The sequence below is a fragment of the Mustela nivalis genome (genome assembly GCF_964662115.1).
Source record: "Mustela nivalis genome assembly, chromosome: 11".
NCBI lineage: Eukaryota > Metazoa > Chordata > Mammalia > Carnivora > Mustelidae > Mustela > Mustela nivalis.
The window spans coordinates 70918168-70942337 of NC_139030.1; the positions used below are offsets into that span (position 1 = coordinate 70918168).

The window sequence follows — 24170 nt, forward strand, 5'->3', positions numbered from 1 at the left end:
ATCACAGCCTCTTCCCTCTGCTTCCCCACTCACACTAACCTGGCTCCTGTTTTCCTTTAGGTCTCCAGACCTCCAGGAAACGAGCTCTAGGGTTTTAGAACATGGATCGTCGACCTTCCCACAAAGGCCATGAGGACATCCCTGCACTGGGGGCATGTGGGCTGTGGGGCTGGGCCCACATGTGTTGCCCCTGCACACCCCCCAGCCCTCACTCCCTGTACCTTTGGGTCAGGGGAGGTCTCGAGTGTGAACGAGCCGGGCATTTATTGTACTTGAGAGTGCCCTGTGCAGCGGGCCCCCACACTAGGACCCATGCACCGGGCAGACAGGCTGATTATTTTCATTCTCTGGACTGTGAATCTTGAGGAGACTTACCCCAAACCACCAGATAGAAGACACTGAGCTGAGCTCTGTCTGCATGGAGGGAATGTGGGCATGGCTCCCAGAGACCTGGGGCACACACGTGTGTCTGTGTGTGTGCATGTGTATGTGGGTGTGCGTGTGGCCTGTCAGCATGGAGCTGCCCCCTGGACTGAACAGGAACAGGAGCTCTGCGCCCCTTTTGGTCGCCGACTCCTTACATCTCTCTCTCCACTTGGGATGAGGGTTTGAGCAAACCCGAAGGATGGTCCCTGATCCTGACACGGAAGATAGTTCTCAGCCGCTCTCACAGGGAGGAGGGAACAATCACGAGCCCTACGAGCTCCGAGGACTTACTGTGGATGTCAGGCGAGCCTTGCACTCTGTCAGGTAAACCTGGAACCAAAGGAAAGGCGCTGGGAAGAAAGACATCCCCCGAGACCACGTGTTTTAGCTCCGGGTTCCTCTCATTTCCTTCTCGGACCTGGGACGGCCGTCTCCGGCAGCATCCGCCCGTCCTGCTGCGGGGGCCTCGGGAAATGCCCCGGTTGCTCTGCAGGTTTACCGGGAGAACCCCCTGCACCCCCATCCCCCACCCTAGCTGACCAGTTTGTGTTTGGCCCTGGCCCACCAGGCCTCAGAACAGTAACTTCAATCATTTCTATTTTTTCAGTTTGACTACTTGAAAACACATACACGACTTTTCTTCCCTGCACCTTCTGTGACTCAGTGAACTGTGCTCCCAGGTGCCCCTGGGGGAGAATCCAGCCTGGGCATCATCCCAAGGACTCTGGGGCCAGTTGGGAGCAGCGGGGAGTCAGGGTTCCTATTGTCCCACAGCGCCACCTTGTGGTGACAACTCTGACAACTCTGAAATCGGCAGGTGCGGGTTGGTGTTGGCTCCAGGAACTCCGGACCTCGGCTGGGCTTCACAATCCCCACAATCTTTCATAAGACACAGATTCCTGAGCCGGCCCAGTCCCTGGAATTGGCACCTCCCAGAGCAATACTAGGTCTTCAGGGGTTCCAACGTGGCCTCTGTGAACAGGACCGCCTCTGGGGTCGAGTTTCTCAAACGCTTTGCAGTGTGGCTTTCTGCCCTGTTCCCTGGGGTTCTCACCCTTGAGCCCCGTGGCGGGGACCAGACCTCCAGCTGCAGGAAGACCCCTCGGCCCATCAGATGCACAGGGAATGTTTGTGGAAATGAGAAGATCCAGGCCCCAAATCAGACGCCCAGAGAGGAAGGGCCTGGAGAACATGCTCTGTTAACCAGAGCCTGGTTACTTGACTAGACTAGTCACTGAGTTCGAGACTTGAGCTATGAGTTCTCAACCTGCTAGGAAACCTTGAAAGGTAGGATTTCAAGCAGTTTGGGTGTCGACAGCATTCAGGACTTCCCAGGGGGCCACAGAAAGCAGCCAACCTCGTACAAAACACCCGAGAGGGCCTGACAGGGGCACAGACCCATTCCAAAGGATCTACTTGGTCCTGAAACCTGAAACACACATGGGAACAAAGAGCGGGGCTGGGGAGGGGTACGCTCCTCACCTGCCCCCTGCAGCCGTCCGCACAGGGAACGGATCACTTTGGCACTCCCGAAGCGCTTGAAGCGGGCTCTCAGGTGCTGGTGGTACCACTCCAGAGAGCCAATCTTCACAACCCTGCAGAGACAGGGTGCTCAGGCAGAGGCATGGCGCTGGGAGGCATGCGTCCATGCCCACCCTTCTTCAGCCAGGCCCCCCCCCCCCCGGAGACCTATCAGGCCCTGGTACCCACAGGGTCCCTCGGATGTCAGGCCATGACTCACCTGGCCAGGTGGCAGGGGTCACAGAGCCAGCCCTGCTCGTCCGGGTGAGCATGGCTGCAGTTCTGGCAGGTGAAGAGGCGACAGTCCAGGCACTGCCTTCTGGGGGTCGCAAGGAGCCGGTAGGGCTGCAGGCAGCGGGCACAGTGGGTCTCATTCAGGTGCGCTGTGTCAGCAAGCAGCTCTCTCTGGGAGCTCTCCTTCTTAATCCGGCCCTTCAACCCCCTTGGGAAAATATCAGAAACAAGAAATCTCTGAGACACCTGCCTTGTTTTTGCAATAGGTTTTAAGTGCTTACATGCATGGATGTGCAAGAACACACACACACACAAACACACAGAATTTTCTCATATACAGAAAACAGGTAAGTCACCTCCAGGCAGCCCTCACTGTCTGCAGGGCCAGCTCCATGCTCCTGCTCTTTCCCGGGGGGGGGGGTGGGCGGGGTGAGGGGGAAGCCCAGCAAGTTGGGGTCAAACATGTGTAGTTAGGGTATTGGAATTGAAACAACTCTATTTTTACAGAAATGAAGTTGCCTTTAAACATTTCCGTGCCTCTTCACAATCTGACATTCTTCCAGGCTGCATGTCCGTGACTTTCAGTGCTAAAGGGCCACGACCCATCAGGGCTCAGAATCACAGGCTGGGACAGTTGCCACCGCTTGTCCTCACCACCTCACATAACCCATAACGGAGAGAGGAGGGACAGAGTTCCGGAACCCCAGCTTGGAGACGGAGCCCGGAGCTTTGCTGATGCACAGCCCAGAGCTCAGAGACTGTGTTCCAGCACCCCGTTTCACCAGATGAGGGTGGGCCTAGCAGTTCCTAGCACCGGGGGGTCCAATGTTCCTCAGAGCAGAGTGAAGTTGGTGGCTCTGGGGAGTCCAGCAAGGCCATGGCCAGGTGGGATCCTGGGGGTGCACATGGTCTGGCCACAGGATTATTTCCAACTCCAATCTGTTGCCCAGTCCAGCTGTTTGAGAGGAGGTTAGAGAAGAGAGAAAAGTCCAGGCGGTTCATGGGCTGGTCAGCACTGCCACAGAGATGGCAGAGATAAAGCTCATCACATGGGCAAGGCAGTGCTCCTCTCTCTGAGGCCCTGCTCTGCCTCATGGCCTGAGCTAATGGTTCTGTGTGGAGGGAGGACGCCAGGCAAGTGGGGGTTGGGCACTCTCCCCAGGAGGTCACACAGAGTCCTGGGGACAAAGACGGGAGATATCTCCTTGCAAACAGTTCGGGGTCCCTTCCAATAGGTGAGCAAGCTGAACTGCCCACCCCCTCCCCCCAGTTTGTTCCCACACAGCAAGCCTGAAGTGGCCTCGTCTGGGAGGTGTCTGGTGCAGGAAACATCCAGCACTGGACTGTCCTGGGAAAACCACAGCACCCCCCGCCAGACCCGTCTGGTAGGCTCACCAAATCGAACCGACTGGGAAATGTCCCCTCCACGTCATGGACCCATTCCCTCTGTTCTGGATTTTAGAGAATGTCTGCCAAATGCAGTATTTTTAGTTTTCAAAGGGATCTACTTAATCCATTCTTAGTGACAAAATCAGACGGACCCAGGGAGCCACTGTCTTGTGGGAACTCGGGGCCTGTGGTTTCCGACGGGGATAGCCCAGAGCTCTTCTAGGAAGCTCTGGGACGGGACTCCTGGTTTTAAGTGGCATTGTCTGCACTTCTCTGATTTCCCGCTCCCCGCTTGTTGCTCAAACACTCTGGGAGGTCCCACAAATGAAACTCTAGCCTCAGCTTTGAAAACCAAGCAAACATGGCCTCGTGATGGCCGCAGTCTTGGGGGAGGGCTGTCATCCACGGAGAAAGCTGCACTGACATCTTTGCTTCAAGCCTGGGAGCACAGGGACCTGGACCCCAGTGGGGAGGGTCTCTTGACCTCCTCCATTTCCACTTTGACAGTATCTGGATCAGCTAGAAAATCTAGAGACCACCCTTCGCCTCTCTCCCAGCACAGTGGCCCTTATTCTGCATCCAGGCAGAACCACACCCCCAGCCCAGCAGGAAGGGTGGGGGCCTGTAGGACACATCACATCCCGGGACCGGAAGTCCTCTGAGATAAGAGCCATGTGGGTGACAGCTGGACACTGACATATTCCAGGGTCAATCACTCCGATCTGGAGTTGCATGGTGAGGAGTTGCGGGGGACAGAATGATGCACACACTCTGCTTGTTGCAAAATGGGGTCGACCAGATGTCTCTCCACAATGGCTGCATCGGCAGGCAAAAGACCAACACGCAGCTCAAGTCAGTTCAAGTCAGCCTCAAGGAGAAAACACCCTGTTTGTGAGCGACCGCCAGAGCTGGAAGAAGACTTGAAACAAGCGTGCTTGTGAGTTACCTGCGATTCAGGGAGAGGAGGAAATAAAGAAGGAACCAGGCTGAGATGGAAAGACCACAGGCTATGCTCACTGAGGTGGAGGAGAGATGGCCCCAACAAAGATGGGAAGGGATGGAAACTCACAATGGGAGGAAGACGGGCGGAATGACCCCCACACATACTGCGTACCACAATTTAGAACAGGGGTTCTCAAGGTGTGGTCCAGAGACCTCTGGAGAGTCTCAAGATCTTTTAAGGGGTCCACAAGGTCAAAACTATTTTAACAACAATGCTGAGATGTTACTTCTCTTGTTTGGCCTTTGACTCCTGCACCAGTAGCGGGGAAGCAATGGTGACCGAACAGCTAGGACTTCAGTGTGGGTGAAGGCAGAGGCACAAACCGAACCAGCAACCTGCGGTATTTGTCACAAGGTTAAAGAAGAGCATGTCTTTGATGAAGTACGTCCTGATTAGAGGCAGGTCCTTGATGCCACAATAAGTTACTCATCTTACTAACCTTGACCCTTGAGCCGTGTCTTTGCAATACCCCACGTGAAGAAACGAGCAGCTCACACTGAAAGCATTTCCGTTCCAACCTGAAGCACGACCGGGGTCTTGACGTAAGGAGGCAGCCCATTGCTGGAGTTCTAACATGAACTAGAATTTTTTTTCACGAAGCATCATTTTTACTTAAAAGCACAACAGGAAGCTAAACTCTTCTGTCTTGTGTGTTGGCCAGACGTTCTCTTAGAAATGAACACAGTGAGCTCGTCACTGCGAGGAAAACAAGTGGTGATATTTGTGGCCTATGACAAAACTCAAGCTTTCGAGCATGAAGAAGAACCTTGGGAAATCTATATCTGCCACCACGAGCCTGACAGTGTCTGTCACCTAGAGGCTGCTGATGAGATCAGTGGTGATGATAATCAATGTGATTTTTTCGGCATATGATGAAATGTGTTACCATTTGGAAACTGTTTATGGTGTGACAGAACCTCACATGGATACAAAATGGGATCTGAGTGTAGGACAGATCAATGGAGTTTGGTTCACTGATACGCGTTCAGATCCCACTGTCTAACTACTTTAAGAAACCCCCAGTTGCTAGGTTCCCCGGTAATATGAAAGCACAGCATCTGTAATCATCTGGCAAGACCCCCCCAAACCCACCCCCTTTTCCCAACTACACATCAACACGAGGCTAGATTTTCTTCAAATACTTCAGCCAAAACAACATATTCCAATGCATTCAAAACAGAAGCCCAAACGAGAATCCAACCATCTCCTATTACACCAGACATGGAAGGGATTTCCAAAAACACAGAACATGCCTGTCTTCTCATTTGTTTTGGAAAAAGTTATGTTTCATAAAAACGTTTACATTTAGCGTATAAGGGGTTTACTGTTGTTATTTTTCAATGGATCAATGAATATTTTAAAAACGCCTGGTTTTAATTTCTGATAGGGTAAATATTGACTTATATAATCCATTCAAACATAGGCCCCTTGGGGTTCTCAATGATTTAAGAATGTAAAGGGACTCTGAGGCCAACATGTTTGAGAACAGCTGATTCCGGAGCACGTTTGCGGCCGCCGATGCAGAGCAGAGGGCTGAAGGGATGGGCACGGGCGGTGGCATCAGGGACAGATGGAGCAGAAGCTCCACAGAGGGGTGACCCTGGGAACAGAAACCCACAGCACCGTGCTCTGCCCGCGGACTTCCAGCTTGCTCTGGGGTGCCAACATCTGGAGCCCAGAGTAGAGGGGAGATGCCAGCTGTCCTCAAGACAGGCTTAGTGGCCTTGCAGGACATTATGGGTCTGGTGCAAGGAATGCCCTTTCAAGATGGGACAGGGGAAGCGAGGTCCCCTGTTGGCCACAACTGGGTATGCAAGGGGCTAGGGGCAAATGAAGAGGGCAGACCCACGTGTCCTTGCTCTCCCTTTCTTAGGTTGGGAGTCCAGAGGGGGAGTACGGTGGAAACGTGTGAGTACTGGGGACAGCCTAGGACCCAGGGTGCGTGGTGCACCCTCTAGGATCAGAGAGGGGGGAGCACACAGTGGCCACGCACCTGTGTCCCCCAGCAGCCACTGAAAGAGGAATGAGCTTGGACCGCAGCTTCTGCTTCTGGCTCTTGGATTAGGTGATCTTTAGACCCTGTCCCTGGAGGACAGCATGAGGTGCTGGGAAGCCCGGGGACTGGCAGTCTTGGGCTTGGGAGAAGCCACAGCACGTGAGACTGACACCAGGGACCAAGAATCTCAGTGGGGGGAGCCAGCCCCTCTCAATGCCCAGCCAGGATGATTCACGAGCCGAGGTCTTCATTCTGGAAGCAGACCTGACCCTCCACTCTATCTCAGGGACCAGAAAGGAGCCCATGGGCAGTGCCTACAGCCAAGATCCCAGCAGCTCTGTCCCCGTGAGGACCCAAAGCAGGGGGTGTGGGGACGATAAAAAGAAAGATAAGACTAAGCCATAAAGAGTCAGAGGAAGAGAACAGAGTGTCAGACACCAGAGAGGAAGCTGAAGGCTCCTTCTACTCAGGCCGTGAGGACCCACGAACAATCTCAGATGGGAAACTAATGAATGGCTCTTCTCCACACAGCTCGGTGGCTGTGAGTTTTGACTGTGCCACGGAAGCGGCGAACACTGGAATACAGGAAAACTCTCCAAGCAGGAGAAGAAAAGGAGTTGGGTCCTCAGACCAGGAGCTGGAGGACCACAGGGCGGGTGGACAACCCGCACAGCTCAGTTAGGATGAGGCAAGCTCACGCTGGGGGGCCAGGAGTCGGCAGGCAGGTGCTTCTCTGCGAGGCGGAGAGAGGAAGCTGGAGGCCACAGGGCAGTTTCCTGTTGCTGCTCGGGCAAATGCCCACATACTTCATGACTTAAAATAACACGGCCTTTTTACCCAACAGCTCTGGAGGTCAGACATCTGACGTGGCCGTCGCGGGGCCACGATCAAGGTGTTGGCAGGACTGCACTCCTTCCGGGACGTTCTGAGGGGATGGGGTGGCATCTGTTCTCTCGCTTTTTCCAGCATCCTGAGGGCATTATTACTGGCCTGAGGCCCCTTCCTCTACCCTTCAGAGCCAGCCCAGGTGGTGGGGTGCCCCTCCCAGCCCTGTCCTGCCTCTCCACTTCCTTTGATCACCCTGGTGATCACCCCGAGCCCAGCTGGGGAGCCCAGGACCGTCTCCCCATGTCCAGGCTGGCTGATTAGCAGCCTTTGTTGCACCTGCCGGCATATCCACATAACCTGCCCCAGTCACAGATTCTGGGGGTCGGGAGGTGGGCGTCTCTAGGGGTTCGTTATTCTGCCGGAGTTCTGAAGGGAGAGTGGGCGAGCGGAGACCTTACTCCCAGCAGAGATTCCCAAACGTCCACTCCATAGGCCGTGCCCTTCCTGAGAAAATAACCGGCAGATGTGCTCCCGACGGAGTGACGATTTCCAGGTGTGAGCGCAGGAAGGCGGTGCTGGGGCCGATGAGTCCCAGAATCAGGATGCCAACTTATTGAAAGCACAGAGGCCAAACTCAGTAGGACGGTTAGTCGCGATGGAAGGAGGACAGTCGAAGAGCAAGTGTGTGGATCTACAGTCCCAAGTGTGTGAATAATTACCAGGAAGGATAATGACGGGAAACAGAAACTCACTAATGCTCTGTGAAGTCCTTGGGACTGACCACAGGATGTGTGCCAACAGGACAGGTCTGACTAGTCTGCTACTGCGACAGCCAGAGGCCCCTGGTCTCGCGGGAGTCCGGGCAGCGCTCTCAGGCTAAGCCCGCCCCTCAGGCTGAGGGCGGTGCCCCAGCTAGGGGGACCTCACAACCCTTGGGGGCAGCATTTCTAAGGCTAGCCTCATCTGTCCACGTCTCACGCAGGGACAGCTTCCGGAGAGCGTCTCAGGAGCCCGGATCTGTTTGCAGATTGCGAGCCCACAGTTCCACCTGTTTGCCTTTCTGGGGACAGCTCACACGGCTAATATTTGATTTTTGGGCTGTGCCCTTGAAAACAGGGTGTGCTATTTCAGTAAGCTCTGTCCTCACCCAGGGGCATGAGTCACTACCTGGGTTGAGCGCTCCCGCTCCCCCTGCGCTTTGCAATGGCCCAGTCCTTTCCAGCACAGAGGCCGCTGAGAGGCCACCTCCACAGACAGGGGTGCAGCCCAGCAGACTGCAAACTCGGCGTCTCACCGGATCCCAGGGGCAGCCCGCACACTGGCCATTGAATACAGGCTCTGAAATGCCATGCAAAGGCTTCCCTTTCTCTCTGCTGCGCACGTCCATCGGGTGAGGCTGCAGGTGTCCTGGGCCCTGGATCTTCCCCAGATGGAGGGAGTCCAAGAGCTGGGCCCTTCTGTGCATGTTCCGTGCAAGGAGGTTTCCTGAAGTGCTAGTCTGTACTTAGGTGACGTTAAAAAATCACGTGTATCTTTTCTGTAGCTAAGACCTCTTAATACCCGAGTCACGAGGATGAACGTCAAATACTCAGAAAACCCTCCCCTACACAGTCTCACAGTTAACCAGTTCTGGACACTCTTCACAGACAGGCCCACCCTCAGTGTCCAGTCCTGGAATAGCAGCTAATAAGAACCGCAGAGTGGCAAGCCTGTCTAGGGAGTAAATGATGTAACATAGTAAAAGACCCAAGTGCACATTCATTATCTGTGCACATTGGAAGACGGCCGTGAGTCTTTCTGTGGTCAGGCAATGGGCTGGGTGCTAGGGACCAAACTGAGCCCTCACTGGGCTTAGATATGGGTGAGGAGACAGATTCAGACCTAAGTGCTGTGCAGGGAGATCCAGTGGGCTAAGCAGAAAGCAATGGTATTGGGAGAACAGGGTCTATTTCAGAAAGCAATGTGGGGAGGTTTGTCTGAGGCGGTGATGTCTGAGAAGGGATGGGAGTGATGTGAGAAGGGTGGGACGGGGAGACCTGGAGGAAAGGTGACTCCTGGGGGCCATGGGGAGAAAGACAGCACGGCAGGGAGGTGGGGGGGAGATGTCCAGCAGAAAGATGGACTGGAATGAACTGGGGTAGCTCTGTGTGGCCAGCGAGCCACATCTGGCTCAGTGAGGCTGATCAAGGCATGAAATGTGGGATGAGAAGGAAGGAGTGGAAATGACCGTGATGCCTTGGCACTTGACCTCAGCAACCAGGCTGACTCCAAGATGGGGAAGTGGAGACCTTGGAGGAATCAAGACCTGCCTTAGACACGCTGTGTTAGAGATGCTGGTTAGACCCCAGCCGAGGGGCTCAGCAGCCATTTGTCTACATGCCTCGAAGGTTCAGAAGACAGTTCTTGGCTGAGGTCATATATTTGAGATTTGCTGTCTAGATCCACACCATCCAAAGCACACAGCCACAAAGCACACGGGGTTGTTTCAGCCAGTTACAATGATGAAAAAAACAAAGACAAAGTTGGTTCCCCAGTTGCATCAGGCACATCTCAAGGGCTTAACAGGTGCAGGTGGCTACTGGTCCCCACTCTGGAGAGAGACGTAGCTCAGTTCCTCGGTCCAAGGGGCAGTGCGGGTCCAGGGGGCATCAGAACCATGGTGCTGGTATGCACCCTCGGGGAATGGGTGTGCACAGAGCAGGACTCAGGTGGGGTCCCTGACCCTCTGAACGTGATTACTGGATGGTCTAGGAAGTTCAGCAAAGAAACAGAAGGCAGGAGACCCCCAGATGTGAGTGTGGAGGAATACAGTAAGAAAAAGGTCAATGAGCTCAGAGACTCTGGTCTTATTAGACTTTTCTATGCATTTTTTAAAAAAGTGAAATGCCATAAACCCATACATTTTCACCACCTGCTTTTTCCACTTGGTACCTTGTGAACTGGTCATGAAGATTTATTGCTACAGCTTTATTTCTAATGGGCTCCAGGTGATCCATTGTTGAATTCATGGTTAAAGCTGGTTACTTGGCGAAAACTTGTAATTTTGGACATTGGAGTCTTTCTAGTTCTTCACTCTTAATGATCCTTGCTGTGAGGGGATATCCTCTCTTGCTTCTCTCCTTTCCATGACTTTTAGCCAAGAGCTTGCTGGCTCAAAGGGCTTGCCCCCATTGTAGGGCTTTGGCTATGCTATGCCAGACTGACCTCCACAAAGGTCTAACGTATCCCTGCATTCACCCACACTCTTCAGCCAGGCTGACTACTGGGATTCTCATTCATCTTTGGAAATACGTGAAAATGATATATTTTGATTAGTTTGTATTTCTTTTGTTATTCTTGCAGTTATTTGTTCATCTTTTTTCTTGACTATGTGCATTTCTTCTTTGGTGAATTTCCTGTTCATATCCTTTTCCCATTTCATTGGGTTTTTGGGTGGTTTTCTAATTTGGAAAACTTACTTATCTTTTTGATTTTAAGAAGCCCCTTATATATCAAGGATAGGAATCCTCGGCATTTCTGTTATATTGTTTCTTCTTTTTAAAAATTAAATTTTTTTCAAAATTTTGTATGTACACATTTATTTAGTCAATACTTATCAATTGTTTTTGTTCTAATTTCTCCCTGCATTGCCATATGTTGGTTCTTTCACTGCAAGATTCTATACGTATTTATCCGTATTCTCTCCCAGGAATATTCCTAGTTACATGGCTCATGTTTTTAACATTTCAATTAAAAATCCGAGATTAACTCTCACTCATGCTGGTGGTCAACTGTCCCCAGACTAACCTTTCCTACTGGTATGAAACGTTACCTTTGTTGTAGCAGAAGTTGTTATACACACTGCTGTATTTCAGACTTTTCCATATTGTTTAATTGGTGACATCTGTGAAGGACCACTTTAATTACTTTAGCACTGAAATAATTTATCTCCTGGAACAAAGCCCCTCTTACTAATTTTATTTAAACTGTTCTATCTTACATCTTTGTTCTTCCATACCATTTTCTCACATTCCCCAAAGTACCTTGGGAATTTGACCGGGGTTACGGTTACTGATTCCCCCGCAGTCAGACGCTCGTGTTCTCTAGAGCACGTGGTGTCGCCTACTATTTATTTCACATTTTTGAATGTTGCTCCATAATGTTTTGTGTTATTCTTCATACTGCTTTTGCACATGGCTGATATGTATGTTTCTGGGTACCTCATCTTTTTATTGTAAATAGAATCTTTTTCTATGTATCTTCTAACCGATTATTTTTGATGTCTAAGAAGGGGACCCTGATTTTTTTTTAATATTCTTTTGTAATTAGCCTTTTTTTTCCTGGTTTTACAAAGAACGACCTTGGGTTTTCACATCTGCAGGTTGTAGCTATGGCTCCCCATGACCACAGGCTTTATTTTGTTACCTTCTCTAATCGCATCGGCCAGCACATCATGAGCAAGGCTAAATTAGCGGTGATGAGTGCCGATGATAGAAGTCCTCTGCTTGTTTCTAACATTAATATATCCTGATGACTCTTGTTTGAAGCACTCTTTCATCGTGTTAAGAAAGTATTTTTATTTCTATTTTATTAATTTAACAAAATTATCAGAAATAGCATGCTACCAAACACTCTTCTGTGGCACTGAGATAATCCTATGGTTTTTTTTTTTTTTTAAAGACTATATTTATTTATTTAAGAGAGAACAAGAGCGCGAGAGTAGAGGGGGAGGGGCGGGGGGGGTGCAGGCAGATCCCAGGACACACTGGGATCCTGATCTGAGCCGAAGGCAGATGCTCAACCCACTGAGCCACCCAGATATCCCCAAATAATCCTACATTCTGTCTCCTTAGCACCCGGGGTGGCTCGAAGCCCAGGCCCTGCACCAGGTAGCAGACTCGGCATAAAGAGGACGGGGCTCTCACACAAGGGTCTGTCCATTTTAAGGCTCAATGTTCATCCACAGCAAGACACACATCCTCATTATACAGCCCACCAGTCAGGACTCGATGGTAGGAAACAGGTAGTAAGTTAAATCTACCCTAAACCGCCTTACAGATGCCAATGTTGTTAACATACTAATTTTGTCTATCTCTGAATTTTGGATTCTTTGGAGGGCAGCATCAGGTCCTGATGGGAGGCCAAGAATGATAGGACACTTTGTACAGTGAACACCCTACTCCCAAGTGCCTGGTCCCACACACCAACCGCAGGGAGAGATTTCTATGTGCCAAAGACGGCATGGCTTCCTCCCTTCTTGTCCACTTCCTGAAAGAGCCTGCAAGGAAAGCCACCCATTCGGGTATGTCTGCCACTCTGTGTGTCTGCTTCCTAGGGGAGCTAGACCCTAGGAAAACTCCATCCAGTTGATTCAGAGGAGTGGCATCTGTGTTGTCACTCTGCCCAAGTATCAGCGACCTGGGCCAGCTCATCTGTCACGTGTTTTGACAGAGGAGAGAGACCCAACGGTGTGTTGCTCCTACAGTTTGATCCAGCAGGTGCTGGATCCTTTACAGTGGACTCCTGCTTCCACGTCTGGGAAGAAATACATCTAATACACATTTCTGTTAACTTGTAAATATTAAAAGAAATACTGTTGTTGTCTGTTTTCCAATTGGTCTATGCAGTGGTCATTTAGCAAAAGGCTCCGCGCCAGATTTGCTCCCGGCGAGTCAGGCCCGTACGCTGTGTCCTCCTGATGTGTATTTGGGATAGGAAAGTTCTTCTTATTTAGTGAACACGTTTCTTGGTTTCACAGTTGTTTCCCCATTCACTCGGTTCTATCAGTGGCTGTGGCTGGTTCCTTGAGCCGAGCCTTCCATCTGGCATCCCTTCTGGAGATGCAAAGACTTCAGAAACCCAACCGAGCGATTCCCAAGGTGCTTGGTTGGTCACAGCCACCAGCTCGTGGTCATCGGACCATGATTTCTCTGTTCAGCTGGTTCAAAGATCAGAGAACTAGAGTGCTGACATGACGGCGAACCGCTCTGTCGAACCAATTCTGGTGTCAGGAACCCAGAGTCTTTATTTTTAGGCTGGTTGAGCCGTGCCCCTTCCCAGCAGAGCTGCCTGTCTGGGTTGAAATTCAATCCACGTGTCCTGACCTCATGATGCTCATCGTGTCCACCCCCCTGCCTCGGGACCACACGCCCGGGTCCTGCGGCGGCCTAGGGTCAGCGGGACGCTGCAGCAAATGTTCCTCATGGTCAGAGATGGCTTTAGTTTGTGTTGCATATTTAGCTAACAGCACAGTGAATGAGAGACGAAACCATCAAAAATGGGAAGAGCTATAAAAGCCCTTCTCTTCCTCCTCCCTCCTAGAATGACTCTTTTCTTCCCAAACGTATCACCTGCTATATCCCTGTTTGTGCCACAGGAACCGGTCACAGTAATGGCCTTGGGCTTCACCACCCTTGGCTCAACATTACTGTGACACAGCCCTTCCCCGACATGGCCTCACAGCAGATCACATTTCCAGAGGTGGGACAACACTCCATGGCATTAATGTCCCCCAGGCAGTCTCTGGTCTGGGAGGGGACATTTGATAAGCCCACCCCAAGCACAGGGCAGGCCCAGTCGACACAGCGGAGCGGGCCCATCCCCCCACACCCCTGCCTCCCACTTCCAGAACTATCTTTTTCTGAGCAGATGGTATCAGGCACTCCTGAGTGAGGGGGGCACCCTGACCATATCTGTCCTGGGGGTCTGGCCTGGGCCATAGGCTGTACCTAGGACAGGGGGAATCACAGTTCACACTGCTGTAGGAACCTTCTGTTTGCAACAGCATCGACAAGCCAGCTGGGCCTGGCTCCTCTTGGCAATGTGAACGGCCCCGAGGACTCTGACAGTGAGGAATGTTGGATGTCAGAAGGGACTCACCTTCATGCAATAAGCACAGGGCTTTCTGCGAGACCCACTTCAGCCGTCTACACCAAGGAGGAGCAGCCCAGCTCACGGGTCTCTGGGACAGAGGCTGCCTCTTGCGACCTGGCCCAGGGACTCCTCCCTCTGCTCCCTGGGAGCTGGGTTCCCCTCCTTCACATTTACCCCCGTGTTTCCATTTACACTTCAAATACACGTGGACAACAGCTGGGCTACCTGCAGGCAGGGTGTGGTCCATCCCTGGGGACGGGGCGCTGTCAAGAGGGAGGGGCAGGCTGGTTTTGCTGGCAGGAACATTGTGGCCCCGTCAGGGCCCAGAGGTCATGACCAGGGCGGGGGAGCTGTTCTGGTAAGAGTGAGAGGATGCTGCAGTGTTCACAGGAAGAAGGGAAAGAGAGGGAGGGACTTCAGCATGTCGCAAAGCGGGGTCATTGGAGGCAGAGGGAGACGGGACAGACCGAGGGCAGGCAGCTCTGGCCCCTGCATGGGACTTGGAGGTCGGGTCTGATCCAGACCTGCCAAGGGCTCCAGTGTGAGGTCTAGTGTGGGTGCGTTAGGACCCCTCCGCACTGTCACCATGCTTGTATCCCTGAGTGTCTGGTCCTTTGTCAGGGACTTTGTTCTGTGTGGGGACCCAGAGGTCCCCTCAATGCTCGGCCTTCTCTGTCTCCTTGGGGGCTCTGGACTCTCTCCTGCAGGGGGGTCTCCTTCTGTCTGGTGAGAACATCCTGGGGTCAGTGGAGTAATGCTCCTCCCACATGAAAACTGTGTACATTCCTAGTTCCTGGGACCGTGCATATGGGGATTGTGCGGACGGGATGAAGTCAGGTGTCTTGAGGTGGCAGGCTCCTCTGGATTTTCTGGGTGGGCCCAGTGTCATCACAGGTCCTTACAGGGCGCAGAGGGATAAGGAGGGGGAAAGTGGAGTCAGGGCTGGGTGCCAGGCTGACCGCCCGGAGGACAGAGGCTGGGCCAGGGGCCAGGGAGTGCGGGTACCCTGGATGCTGGGGAAGGCAAAGACAAAGATTCCTCCCTGGAGCTTCTAGAGGGAACACAGGCCTGCTGACACCTTGATGCTCAGACTTCTGACCTCCAGAACAAGGAGAAATGTGTACATGGTAAGCCGCTAAATTTACAGTGATGACAGCAGCCCCAGGAAGCTGACACAAATACCAGCTATTGGTGAGAAGTCCACAAGCCGTTCTGAGCTCCCAGCCGGCACACGCGGCATCCACTTGTCCATCTGATGTCCCACAGACAACCTAACTGCAATGTGTCTGAACCCTTTCCTGGTTCCCCCAAACCTGCTCCTCGTTGCTGTCCGCCGGGGAGGCGGTGACCACCCAGCCTCCCAGCTACTCAGGCCAGGACCCTGTAGTCTACCCTTGGCACCCATGCATGCGGGTGTGGGCAGACTTGCTGGCTCCGCCCTCAAAGTCCACCTGACCGCTCGTGGAGCAGAAGCCGGGTCTCATCCCCTGCTTGACGGTGGCTGGGACTCAGAAGGCCCGGGTCCCACAGCGCCTGCCAGGCCCCACATGCTGGCAGCCCACTCCCTCCTACCTGCTCTCTGCTTCTGCCCAGAGTGCCCTTTCAGGAGTCTGCTTTGCTGCCCCCCCCTCCCTGAATCATTGCTGCAGTGTCCCCTTGATAGGACTACCCGCCCCCACGGTCACCGAGAAAGGATGATAAAGGTGCACAGGGCACAGCTAAGTGATATGGGGGTGGGGTGGGGTGTGTGGGGGGGTAAATAATGGCGGAGGGTGTTGGTTCCACCCATGGCTGCCCGTTCGAGGATGGGTGCCACCCAGCACTCTGGAAAGACAGACAAAGCCAGTCTTGGTCCTAAAACCGCTCCATTCCGGCCTTCTGGGTATTTCCCTATTCTATCACCTCTAGCTTGCTATGTCACGGCCGAAGCATCACCAGGCTCAGGAGACAAGGTGACCCTGAAGCTGGGTCAACAGGAAATAGGACTATTCAGGGAACACCTAAATGCAGGCTAGAAAGTCAGATCCCCTCGTTTCAATTAGGTGGAAGCCAAGCCCAGAAAGGGGGACGGTTCCCAGTGGCTGGCTTCCCATCCCGTGTCCTGCACTGATGCTTCCTGCTGTCTGCCCGTCCCGGGGCACCCCGCGAGGCACCCCCTGCCCCCGCTGCAGAGGACGCCGGAGAGAGGGGCTCGGCCCCACACACTTACTCCAGTCTTTCCTCTTCTTTCCTTCTCAGATCAAAGTCCCTCTGAACCACTTCCCAGACGTGCTTGGCCTCTTCGTCCGTGAGCTTGGAAAGATCCAGTTTTCTCCCCATCCTGCTTGTCGGGGTCACACCTGGAAAAGACAGTATCATCGGTGGTCACCCCGGAAGCCTGTGGACAGCAGCTAAGCCACAAAGTAAGAGGCAAAGCAGAATACACGGAGTTCTGGGCAGTTTGTCTGGACCTGGGTGGAACGCTTTTCTAAAACAGGCCAATTTGTGTAGTTTAAAGGTGTCATACTTATGTGTGCAATCCCTGCACCCTTGGGACTCACACACTTAGCCACGGGGCCCTCTGTCCTTCCGCTGTGACATAATGTCGGTGATGTCAGTATCTAGGGGCATCCCGCTTTCTCCCATCCCCGGGCCATGCTCTGCCACGGGACCCCCAGAAATACTGGGGAAATGCTGGAGATGCGCTTCATCCCTGGGGCTTCTGCCTTAGAACTCCTGGGGGAGCAACACCATGGAAACGAGGAAATGTCTCCCCAGATTCCTGGTCAAGGTGTGGAGTCGGCCAGTGCGCGCCCTGCTGAGAGGTGGCCCTGGTGTGATGCCTGTGAGGTTACAGTGTCTGTGGGGTGGGGGAGGGGGATGCGCGTTCTTCCCATGGTGAGTCGAAGTGCAGGCCAATGACGGAGTACCAAGCCCCTGGGCAGCAAGGTCAGCGGGAGCTCGGTCTATCCGAGCTTCCAACCCGGGCGCACGCTGGCTTCACCGGCAGCTCGGGCTGCCCTGGCATCCTTGCCTCACCCTCCAAATCCTGACTTCATTCAACTGCTTTAACAGAATTAAGGGCCCTTAACATTGTGTGGCGTCCTGATTCTAGGTCACCTGCTGGCCAGGAAGGAAACTTCAGGTCATTTTATGCCCTATTTGTAGACGATAAGCCAGATCCAAGTCAATGCTAAAAGGGCAAGGAAGGAAAACCCAAACGCCAAAAGCCAAGATAAGTAGAACCTTAGAACCTTGCATGCTGTTCAAAGTGCTTCATATGGGGCGCCTGGGTGGCTCCGTCAGTTAAGTGTCTGCCTTCGCCATGATCCCAGGGTCCTGGGATGGAGCCTGGTGTCCGGATCCCTGCTCAGCAGGCCCCCTGTTTCTCCTTCTCCCTCTGCCACTCCTCCTACTTGGGCTCTCACACTCTCTCAAATAAATAAATAAAATCTAAAAAAAACCCAAAACAATAACAGTGTGCCTTGTGGACAGATTTTCAAACCCTGCCCCAGACCTCCTGATTCAGAATTTGTGTTTGAATGAGATTCCCAGGGTTGGGGGTCATGTTCAAACAGGAGTGGGCCGATGTTGCTGGTCCTGGGACCCCTCTGAGCCGGAAAGCTCTAGTGAAGCAGGGCAGGGACGCTGAGGGGTTGGCTGAGCAGAGAACGGGGGACGGATGGGCCCTCCTGCTGGCTCTTCCCACAGAGAGGATGTGAGGACGATCTGGCTGCGACATCTGTCACCCCATTGATCGCCAGGGTTGATTCGGCTGATCTGGCTGGCTAGGCAGGTGTCCCCTTCCTCCCTCACCGCTCCATGTGCGTCCCTCCCGAAGCTGCGCGCTCGGTCGAAGAGGACGACCTTCCCCGATAGAGGAGAGGACCGTTCTTCGGTCAAGGGTATACGAGTAGCTGCGCTCCCCTGCTAGAACCTCCAAACAAGCTCTCTTCCCACAGAGAAATCACAAGGGCCTCACAAATGCCAGTGCTGCCATCACACGGGGCACGACACTGAGGCGTTACCACACCAGGGAGGACTTTGCCCAGGGATTTGAGCAAGCAGGGTTGGGGGAGCTTCCCAGAGGTCCCAGAGGGGACCACCTTGCTCACCCCATCATGCCCATCCTTTGAACATTTCTTCGCACCTTCTGCTGTGACTGCCGCTGTCCCGTCCATCCCTGTCAAGCTCTAGGAGGGACAGACTTTGTCCTTTGCCTGGCATGCAGCAGGCACTGTTCTGGGCTCCCAGTGCTCTGACCCCCTGCACGCTGCCCCTCAGCCCAAGGACGAGGCTGCCACACTCATGTCAGCTCTTCTCTAGGCACCACGGCTCAGGGGAAGATGTGGGTCGGGTGACAGTTGTGCCGGGGGGAACAGAGTTTGAGAATCTCTGTGTGACTTCAACAAAGCTTCACTGGGGTCTGAAACCCGTTTCTCGGGATCCTGTCTGTCTGCTCTCCCTGGGAATTCTTTAAGCTGACTGAAAACTTGATTTTGCTTCTGAATTCTGGGGAGCAGCTCTCTTCCAGTGCTGCTGACCATGTGAACGTTCATCATGGAGACATCAACAAACCTGCTCTGGGCCAGGGATGGATTCTGATTTGTTTTACAAGGGGTCAGTTTTGTCAAGTGACCTTTTCAAGGCAGCATCCAGATACCATCTAAAACGAAAATTTCTATAGAGCTCCCATGGCCCTCAACTAAAATATTCCCTGACTTGTGCCTTAAATCGGTGAGAAATAATTTCTTCATTTTTTTGCACCAAATCCTCAGTATTTCCCCCTTTGAGCATGATGCTGACTGTGAATGATGCGTTCCAAAGTCGCCTCAATGTGCCAGACTCATTCAAACTATTTTCATCAACAGCTGAATTTAGATTTTTGGACAAGAAAGCGTTAAAACAAAATTCCCTGTTGCCGTTCTAGAATACACGATTTCTGGTTTTTGAAAAACTGGAAGAAAAAGTTCTTTCTTGGTGGATGACTGGGGTTGATTCATTTTTCTCAAACCAGTTTTGAAAAAGAAATTGTATCCTTAGAAGCACATTCATGGTGAGAGAGCCGTGACCGTCAGCTGACTAATTACCACCGTCTCCTCTCCAAAGAGACACAATTCCAGGCTTCCTTTAAGAAACTTAGATAGTGGGCACCTGGGTGGCTCAGTGGGTTAAGCCGCTGCCTTCGGCTCAGGTCATGATCTCAGGGTCCTGGGATCGAGTCCCGCATCAGGCTCTCTGCTCAGCATGGAGCCTGCTTCCCCCCCCGCTCTCTCTGCCTGCCTCTCTGCCTACTTGTGATCTCTCTCTGTCAAATAAATAAATAAAATCTTAAAAAAAAAAAAAAAGAAACTTAGATAGTGAGGGGCGGGGGAGGGAGGCAAAACAAAAGGAAAGTAGAATACTCTTCTCGCCATGCAAGCCTAGTTAGCCAAGAGCATGCTCAGTGGCTGGTAAGCGGATGGATGAGAAGGCCCCTAGCTCGCCAGAACAGTCCCTTGACGCTGAGGACATGGCCCCCCTCCCCTCCCACATCCTTCTTCTCCCCTCCCTGGGGCGCCCCTTCCCCAGACTGTTCCTTCTCTTGGGAGCTTCTTGCTCATAAGGAGGGCTTCTTGGTTTCCCAGCCTGGGCAGCAAAGACCACCAAGGCCCCGGGGACCAGATGCACGCTGGACCTGGAGGGTCTGGACACCTCTGGTAGAGGGGTGCCCACCAAGACCAGATGAGCCCCTCAGAAGCAGGCTGACATACGCACAGGGGGGACCAGGAGGCCGAGAGCAACAAGCGGCCCCACCTGCTTCTACAGAAATGGTGGCACCGTGGCTTAGCTCCCTCTTGGAAGTTCTGATCGTGACACTGAGTTATCATGGGAAATGACCTATGTTCACTATACTGTTTAAAAAGCCAGAATGGACGTGATCTAGATTGTGGAAAACACGGATCTGACCCAGCCAAACCAAGCACCATGCGGTTGGACATCACCTGAAAAATTGAGCTTAGTGCTTATGTTGAGCTCTGACCCAACTTCCAGGAGAGCCAGAGGTTCAGGGAGAGGAGGGAAGGAAGAGGGATTCCAAAGCTTGGATCTGCCTGTAGGAGGCTGTGCCATGCTCTGGGATGAATGGAGGGAGAGGCTCCCGGCGCAGCCAGGGGCTGAGAGCCAAGGGCCTGTGACCCGAGTCTACATCTACTGTGACTGAGTCTTCCCATTTAGTGAATTAAGGACATGCGGAGGCTTTTAGTGCTTTTTGAACACTATCTTTAGAAAGTAACCCTAAATTGCATGGACAATACTTTCTCGACTTGAGCATTTACAATGCACAGACCAAAAGTCACTGGGACCTGGGGGAGACATTGTTGGCACCCCCTGTGGCTTGCCTCGGGCTGATAACGCTGTTGTGGACAGCCCCCTGTGAGGCACAGCCACACTGTGGAACCAAATGGGCTCAAAGAGGGGACAGCCCTTTTGTTAATTATCTGTCTCCCATCACTACACACTGTGCTTGCTCCCTGAGACCCCGATCTGCCCCTGGAACCCCTCTACCCACAACAGTCCTGGGGGAGCATGAGGGCAGAGAGCCTGTGGACCCACCCACCACCCAGGGGAGGGGCTGCTTTCGTCCCTGCTCCCTCCCAGGGAAACCTCCCAGGGCATGTGTGGCGGGGAGGGCTGACTCCGCCGGGCTCCAAGTCATGAGGTTCCTGCGTGAAATGCTTTCAATTTCGCCTGTTCCACTGCTCAGATTTAATCACCTTTTTAATCTCTGAGACAGTTAGCCCTCCCTAATGGTTTTTTAGTTGTAATGGAGAAAAGCAAGGGTGTCGTGGTGATAAAAGAGTTGCAAAGACCATGGAATGGGTTTTACACCACGGGTATATCCCAGATGCGGACCACTGAATTTCAATGGTGCGTCGTGTTTCTTTCTCTGTTCAAGAATTGCATTCGTAGTCTGGCCAAGTTCAAGGGAAGTGTGGGTGGGGGCTCCTCCTACAGGACATTTGACTTGACCAGCCTCCTGGGTCAGCTGCCCTTTGAGCCTTGGAACAATGGCGCTTATGAGCGGTCACCTGCCCTGAGCAAATAAAGCTGGAAAACAAGTCCAAGTTTGTCAAGAAATGCCCAAGTCCCAAAGGAGGCAGGAAGGCTCTCTGACTCAGAGTCGAGGCCACGGCGGTGTCCTTGCTGATAAAGGTGCAGACACATTCCCAAAGGAAGGCAAACGTGCCAGCTGCGGGGCCCTTGGTGTTGACCCTGCTGGCTGTTTCCCAAATGCCACCCTCTGCACTGGCGGGTGTGGCTATTTCTGTGGCCAGACCTTGCCCCAGCCCTTGTCAGCGGCAAAATGAGCGCATTTCCACCCAGAAGCTTCCCCAGACCCCCACTCAAGGTGCTGTTGCTCTAGCAGCAACCGCACTGGGGGAGGTCTCTATAGCTTGCTCACCCCCACCTGCACCTGTCCCTTCTCTCTGCTTTCTCAGGTCTCTGGGCGGTTGCCGATGAGACTTGTCATCTATACACAGATGCAGCTTCTGCATGTGCAGCTAAAGCTTCAGCCCCAGTGTCTGCAGGAAGAATGGGTAAGGGGTGAGGCTGCAGAGAGAGGACAGGGCCGAGGGTCAGGAGCCCATCCTGGTGCAGGCACCAGCTGGCCCTGTGACCTAGGTCAACTTCCCGCCCCTCTGGATCTCAGCTTTCCCTTCTGGGTCATGGGGAGGTTCGGCCTCCAGGAGCTCTCCAGCCCTCTCCAGCCCTGCAAACTACCTGAATATTAGAGAAAGGGGAGGCTATAGGACGGGGGGGGGGGCAGAGCTTTCCCTCAGGGGTTGCTTCTCAAGCAAGATAGTCAGCCTCAGAAGGCTGACCCAACCATGTGGGCTCACACACACACAAGCAAGCACCATGTTGTCATTCAAGGGCACTGAAGTCACCTTTCCTGTTAGCCTTCAGGGCTCTGAAACCTCCTTACCACCCCAATCCCCCCAGCAGAACCACTCAGCTGATTTTCATGTCTCAGTCTCTAATGTCTTAATCAGTAAGACCCACTGACGTCTCTTCCGTGATCCTGGAACTGTCCTCAGTCAATCCCCCAGAGCATCGACCACTGTGCCCAATTTTTGGATGTGGGGAGGCCCTGGGGATTTGGAAGGGGATGGGGCTCTTGCCCAGGAAAGCTGTGGCTTGGCTAGGGTCCTCTGAGTGGTCCAACAATGACGTGGAGGCAGGGACGTCCAGGAAAGAGGTGAACGAGCTGGATCCAACGCTCCCCACGGGCGGCAAGCCCTTGCCCTTTCTGCGGGCCTCCCAGCCACAGCCAGTGCCTGCCTTGGCATATAGTGGGCTCGTGTGGGCCACACCTCCCCCAATACCATCCAGACCTCTCAGAAAAAAATATGTATATATGATTTAAAAAAAGAACACACCACATTAAAAGAAAAAGTAGAAGCCCAGCTGAAAATAGAGTTTTCAATACTGGGTTAAGGTTAGTGGGAAACAGGTGTCTAAGCCTGGGAAACTATAGGGGATTTATAAGGGAGGGTTAGCTCAGGCCAGGACCTGGGTCCTGTGTCCACTACACCACGCCCATCGTCCACAGGGTGGGGGGGGGCCTATCTCTGAAACTAGGCAAATGGGTGGATTGAAGCGGGGAGTGCTCTCTGTAAACAAAGATGACTATATTAAAGCTGGGGCTTTTGGAAAGCAAGAGGAAGGTCAGGACCCCCTCCCGTGGCAAAACATCATCATGGCTCTTTCCCCCAAAATCAGCCCCGCAGTGGAGGTGGAAGACTTTCATCAGAAGGCCTTGGGCCCCTGGGAATCCAGCCTTGGGTCCCCTCCGTTGACCGAAACTTCAGCCCTGTCCGCGCTCGGACTACAGTAGGCTGTGATTCAAAGCACTGTTTGGTCCAAAATGGGCTCCATGAAAACCCAGTAGTCTGATCAGGGTATCCGTGAGACCTGGGTTTGGTGGAAAGGGAGCGCCCTCCTCAACAGCCTGGACCAGGGTCTGGGAGCCCCACCCCCGCACTGGGGTATTTTCACCACTCGGAGCTGCACACAGCACCACGGACCCTCCCTACGCCTGGGCCCCCAGTCCTGGGCACCACCCGGACTGGCCTCGCCGTTCCCCCTTCTGACTGCACTCACCAGCTGCTTTCTAGGGACGGGCAGGCCCTGGCCCTGTTCCCGGGGTTGCTCTCTCTGGTCCGGCGAAGGAAGGCAGGCGACCAGGTAGGGCGTCGGGTCCGGGCGCTCTGGGGCAAAGCAAGATAGTCCGGGCCAGGGAGGGCGCGGGAAGCACCGGGCCAGGTAGGGCGCAGGGGGGGAGGCAGGGCGCGGGGCGCCGAGCACCTGATCTGCGCGGCCCGCGGGGTGCGGGCTAGGTCCGGGTGCAGCCGGCCGGGTCACGTGGGTCGAACCCCGCCCCCCGTCCCCCGGTCCCGCCCAGCTCCGGGAGAGCCTCCGGGTGGCGCGCAAAGGCCCGAGCGCGAGTGGTGCGAGTGGCGCGGGTGGCCCGGGAGCCGGGGAGCACGCCAGACTCCGCGCCCCAAGCCAACCTCTGGGAGAAAGGTGGCGGGGAGGGGAGGGTTGAGCCCACACCCGGGAGTTGCGTTGACTTCGCCGGGTGCTGCTGCTGACTTGGCCCTACCCTCAGGGCCAGGGGACCCGTCGCCTGAACACGCCCTCGGAGCGCGCGGCCCTTCTTTAAATTCCTACCCAATTCTGCAGGGGAACGCGGTTTACTCTGGCCTTACCAATGGGGAAACTGAGACTCAGGAAAGAGCTTTACCCAAAGCCACCGACTAATAAGCGGGAATGCCAACTGGTGAGTAGGACTTGGGGTCCCGGGCTTCGACGCGCAGGTCCCGTACCTCTGGCCGCCCTGCATCCTGCCCGGCGTCGGGAAGCTCCTGGGCCGGGAAGCCCACAGCGCCAGGATCC

The 24170-nt window shown here is 53.6% G+C and overlaps 1 protein-coding gene across 3 annotated transcripts in view; it reads right to left on the bottom strand.

Moving 5' to 3' along the window:
• The window catches only part of MLPH (melanophilin), a 42634-nt gene extending 18982 nt beyond the window's left edge, over positions 1 to 23652 (bottom strand). Inside the window, exons 1-5 of one of the 3 annotated variants that reach the window (XM_082691039.1) lie at positions 23376 to 23652; positions 16459 to 16588; positions 2168 to 2389; positions 1909 to 2021; positions 718 to 756 (exon numbers count right to left, since the gene is read on the bottom strand). In XM_082691039.1, the coding sequence (XP_082547165.1) occupies positions 718 to 756; positions 1909 to 2021; positions 2168 to 2389; positions 16459 to 16568 (484 nt within the window). In that variant the 5' untranslated portion in view covers positions 16569 to 16588; positions 23376 to 23652. The remainder of the gene's footprint in view (positions 1 to 717; positions 757 to 1908; positions 2022 to 2167; positions 2390 to 16458; positions 16589 to 23375) is intronic. The other 2 variants (XM_082691037.1, XM_082691038.1) reach the window with 2 other exon arrangements.
• Positions 23653 to 24170: the final 518 nt, after the last annotated feature.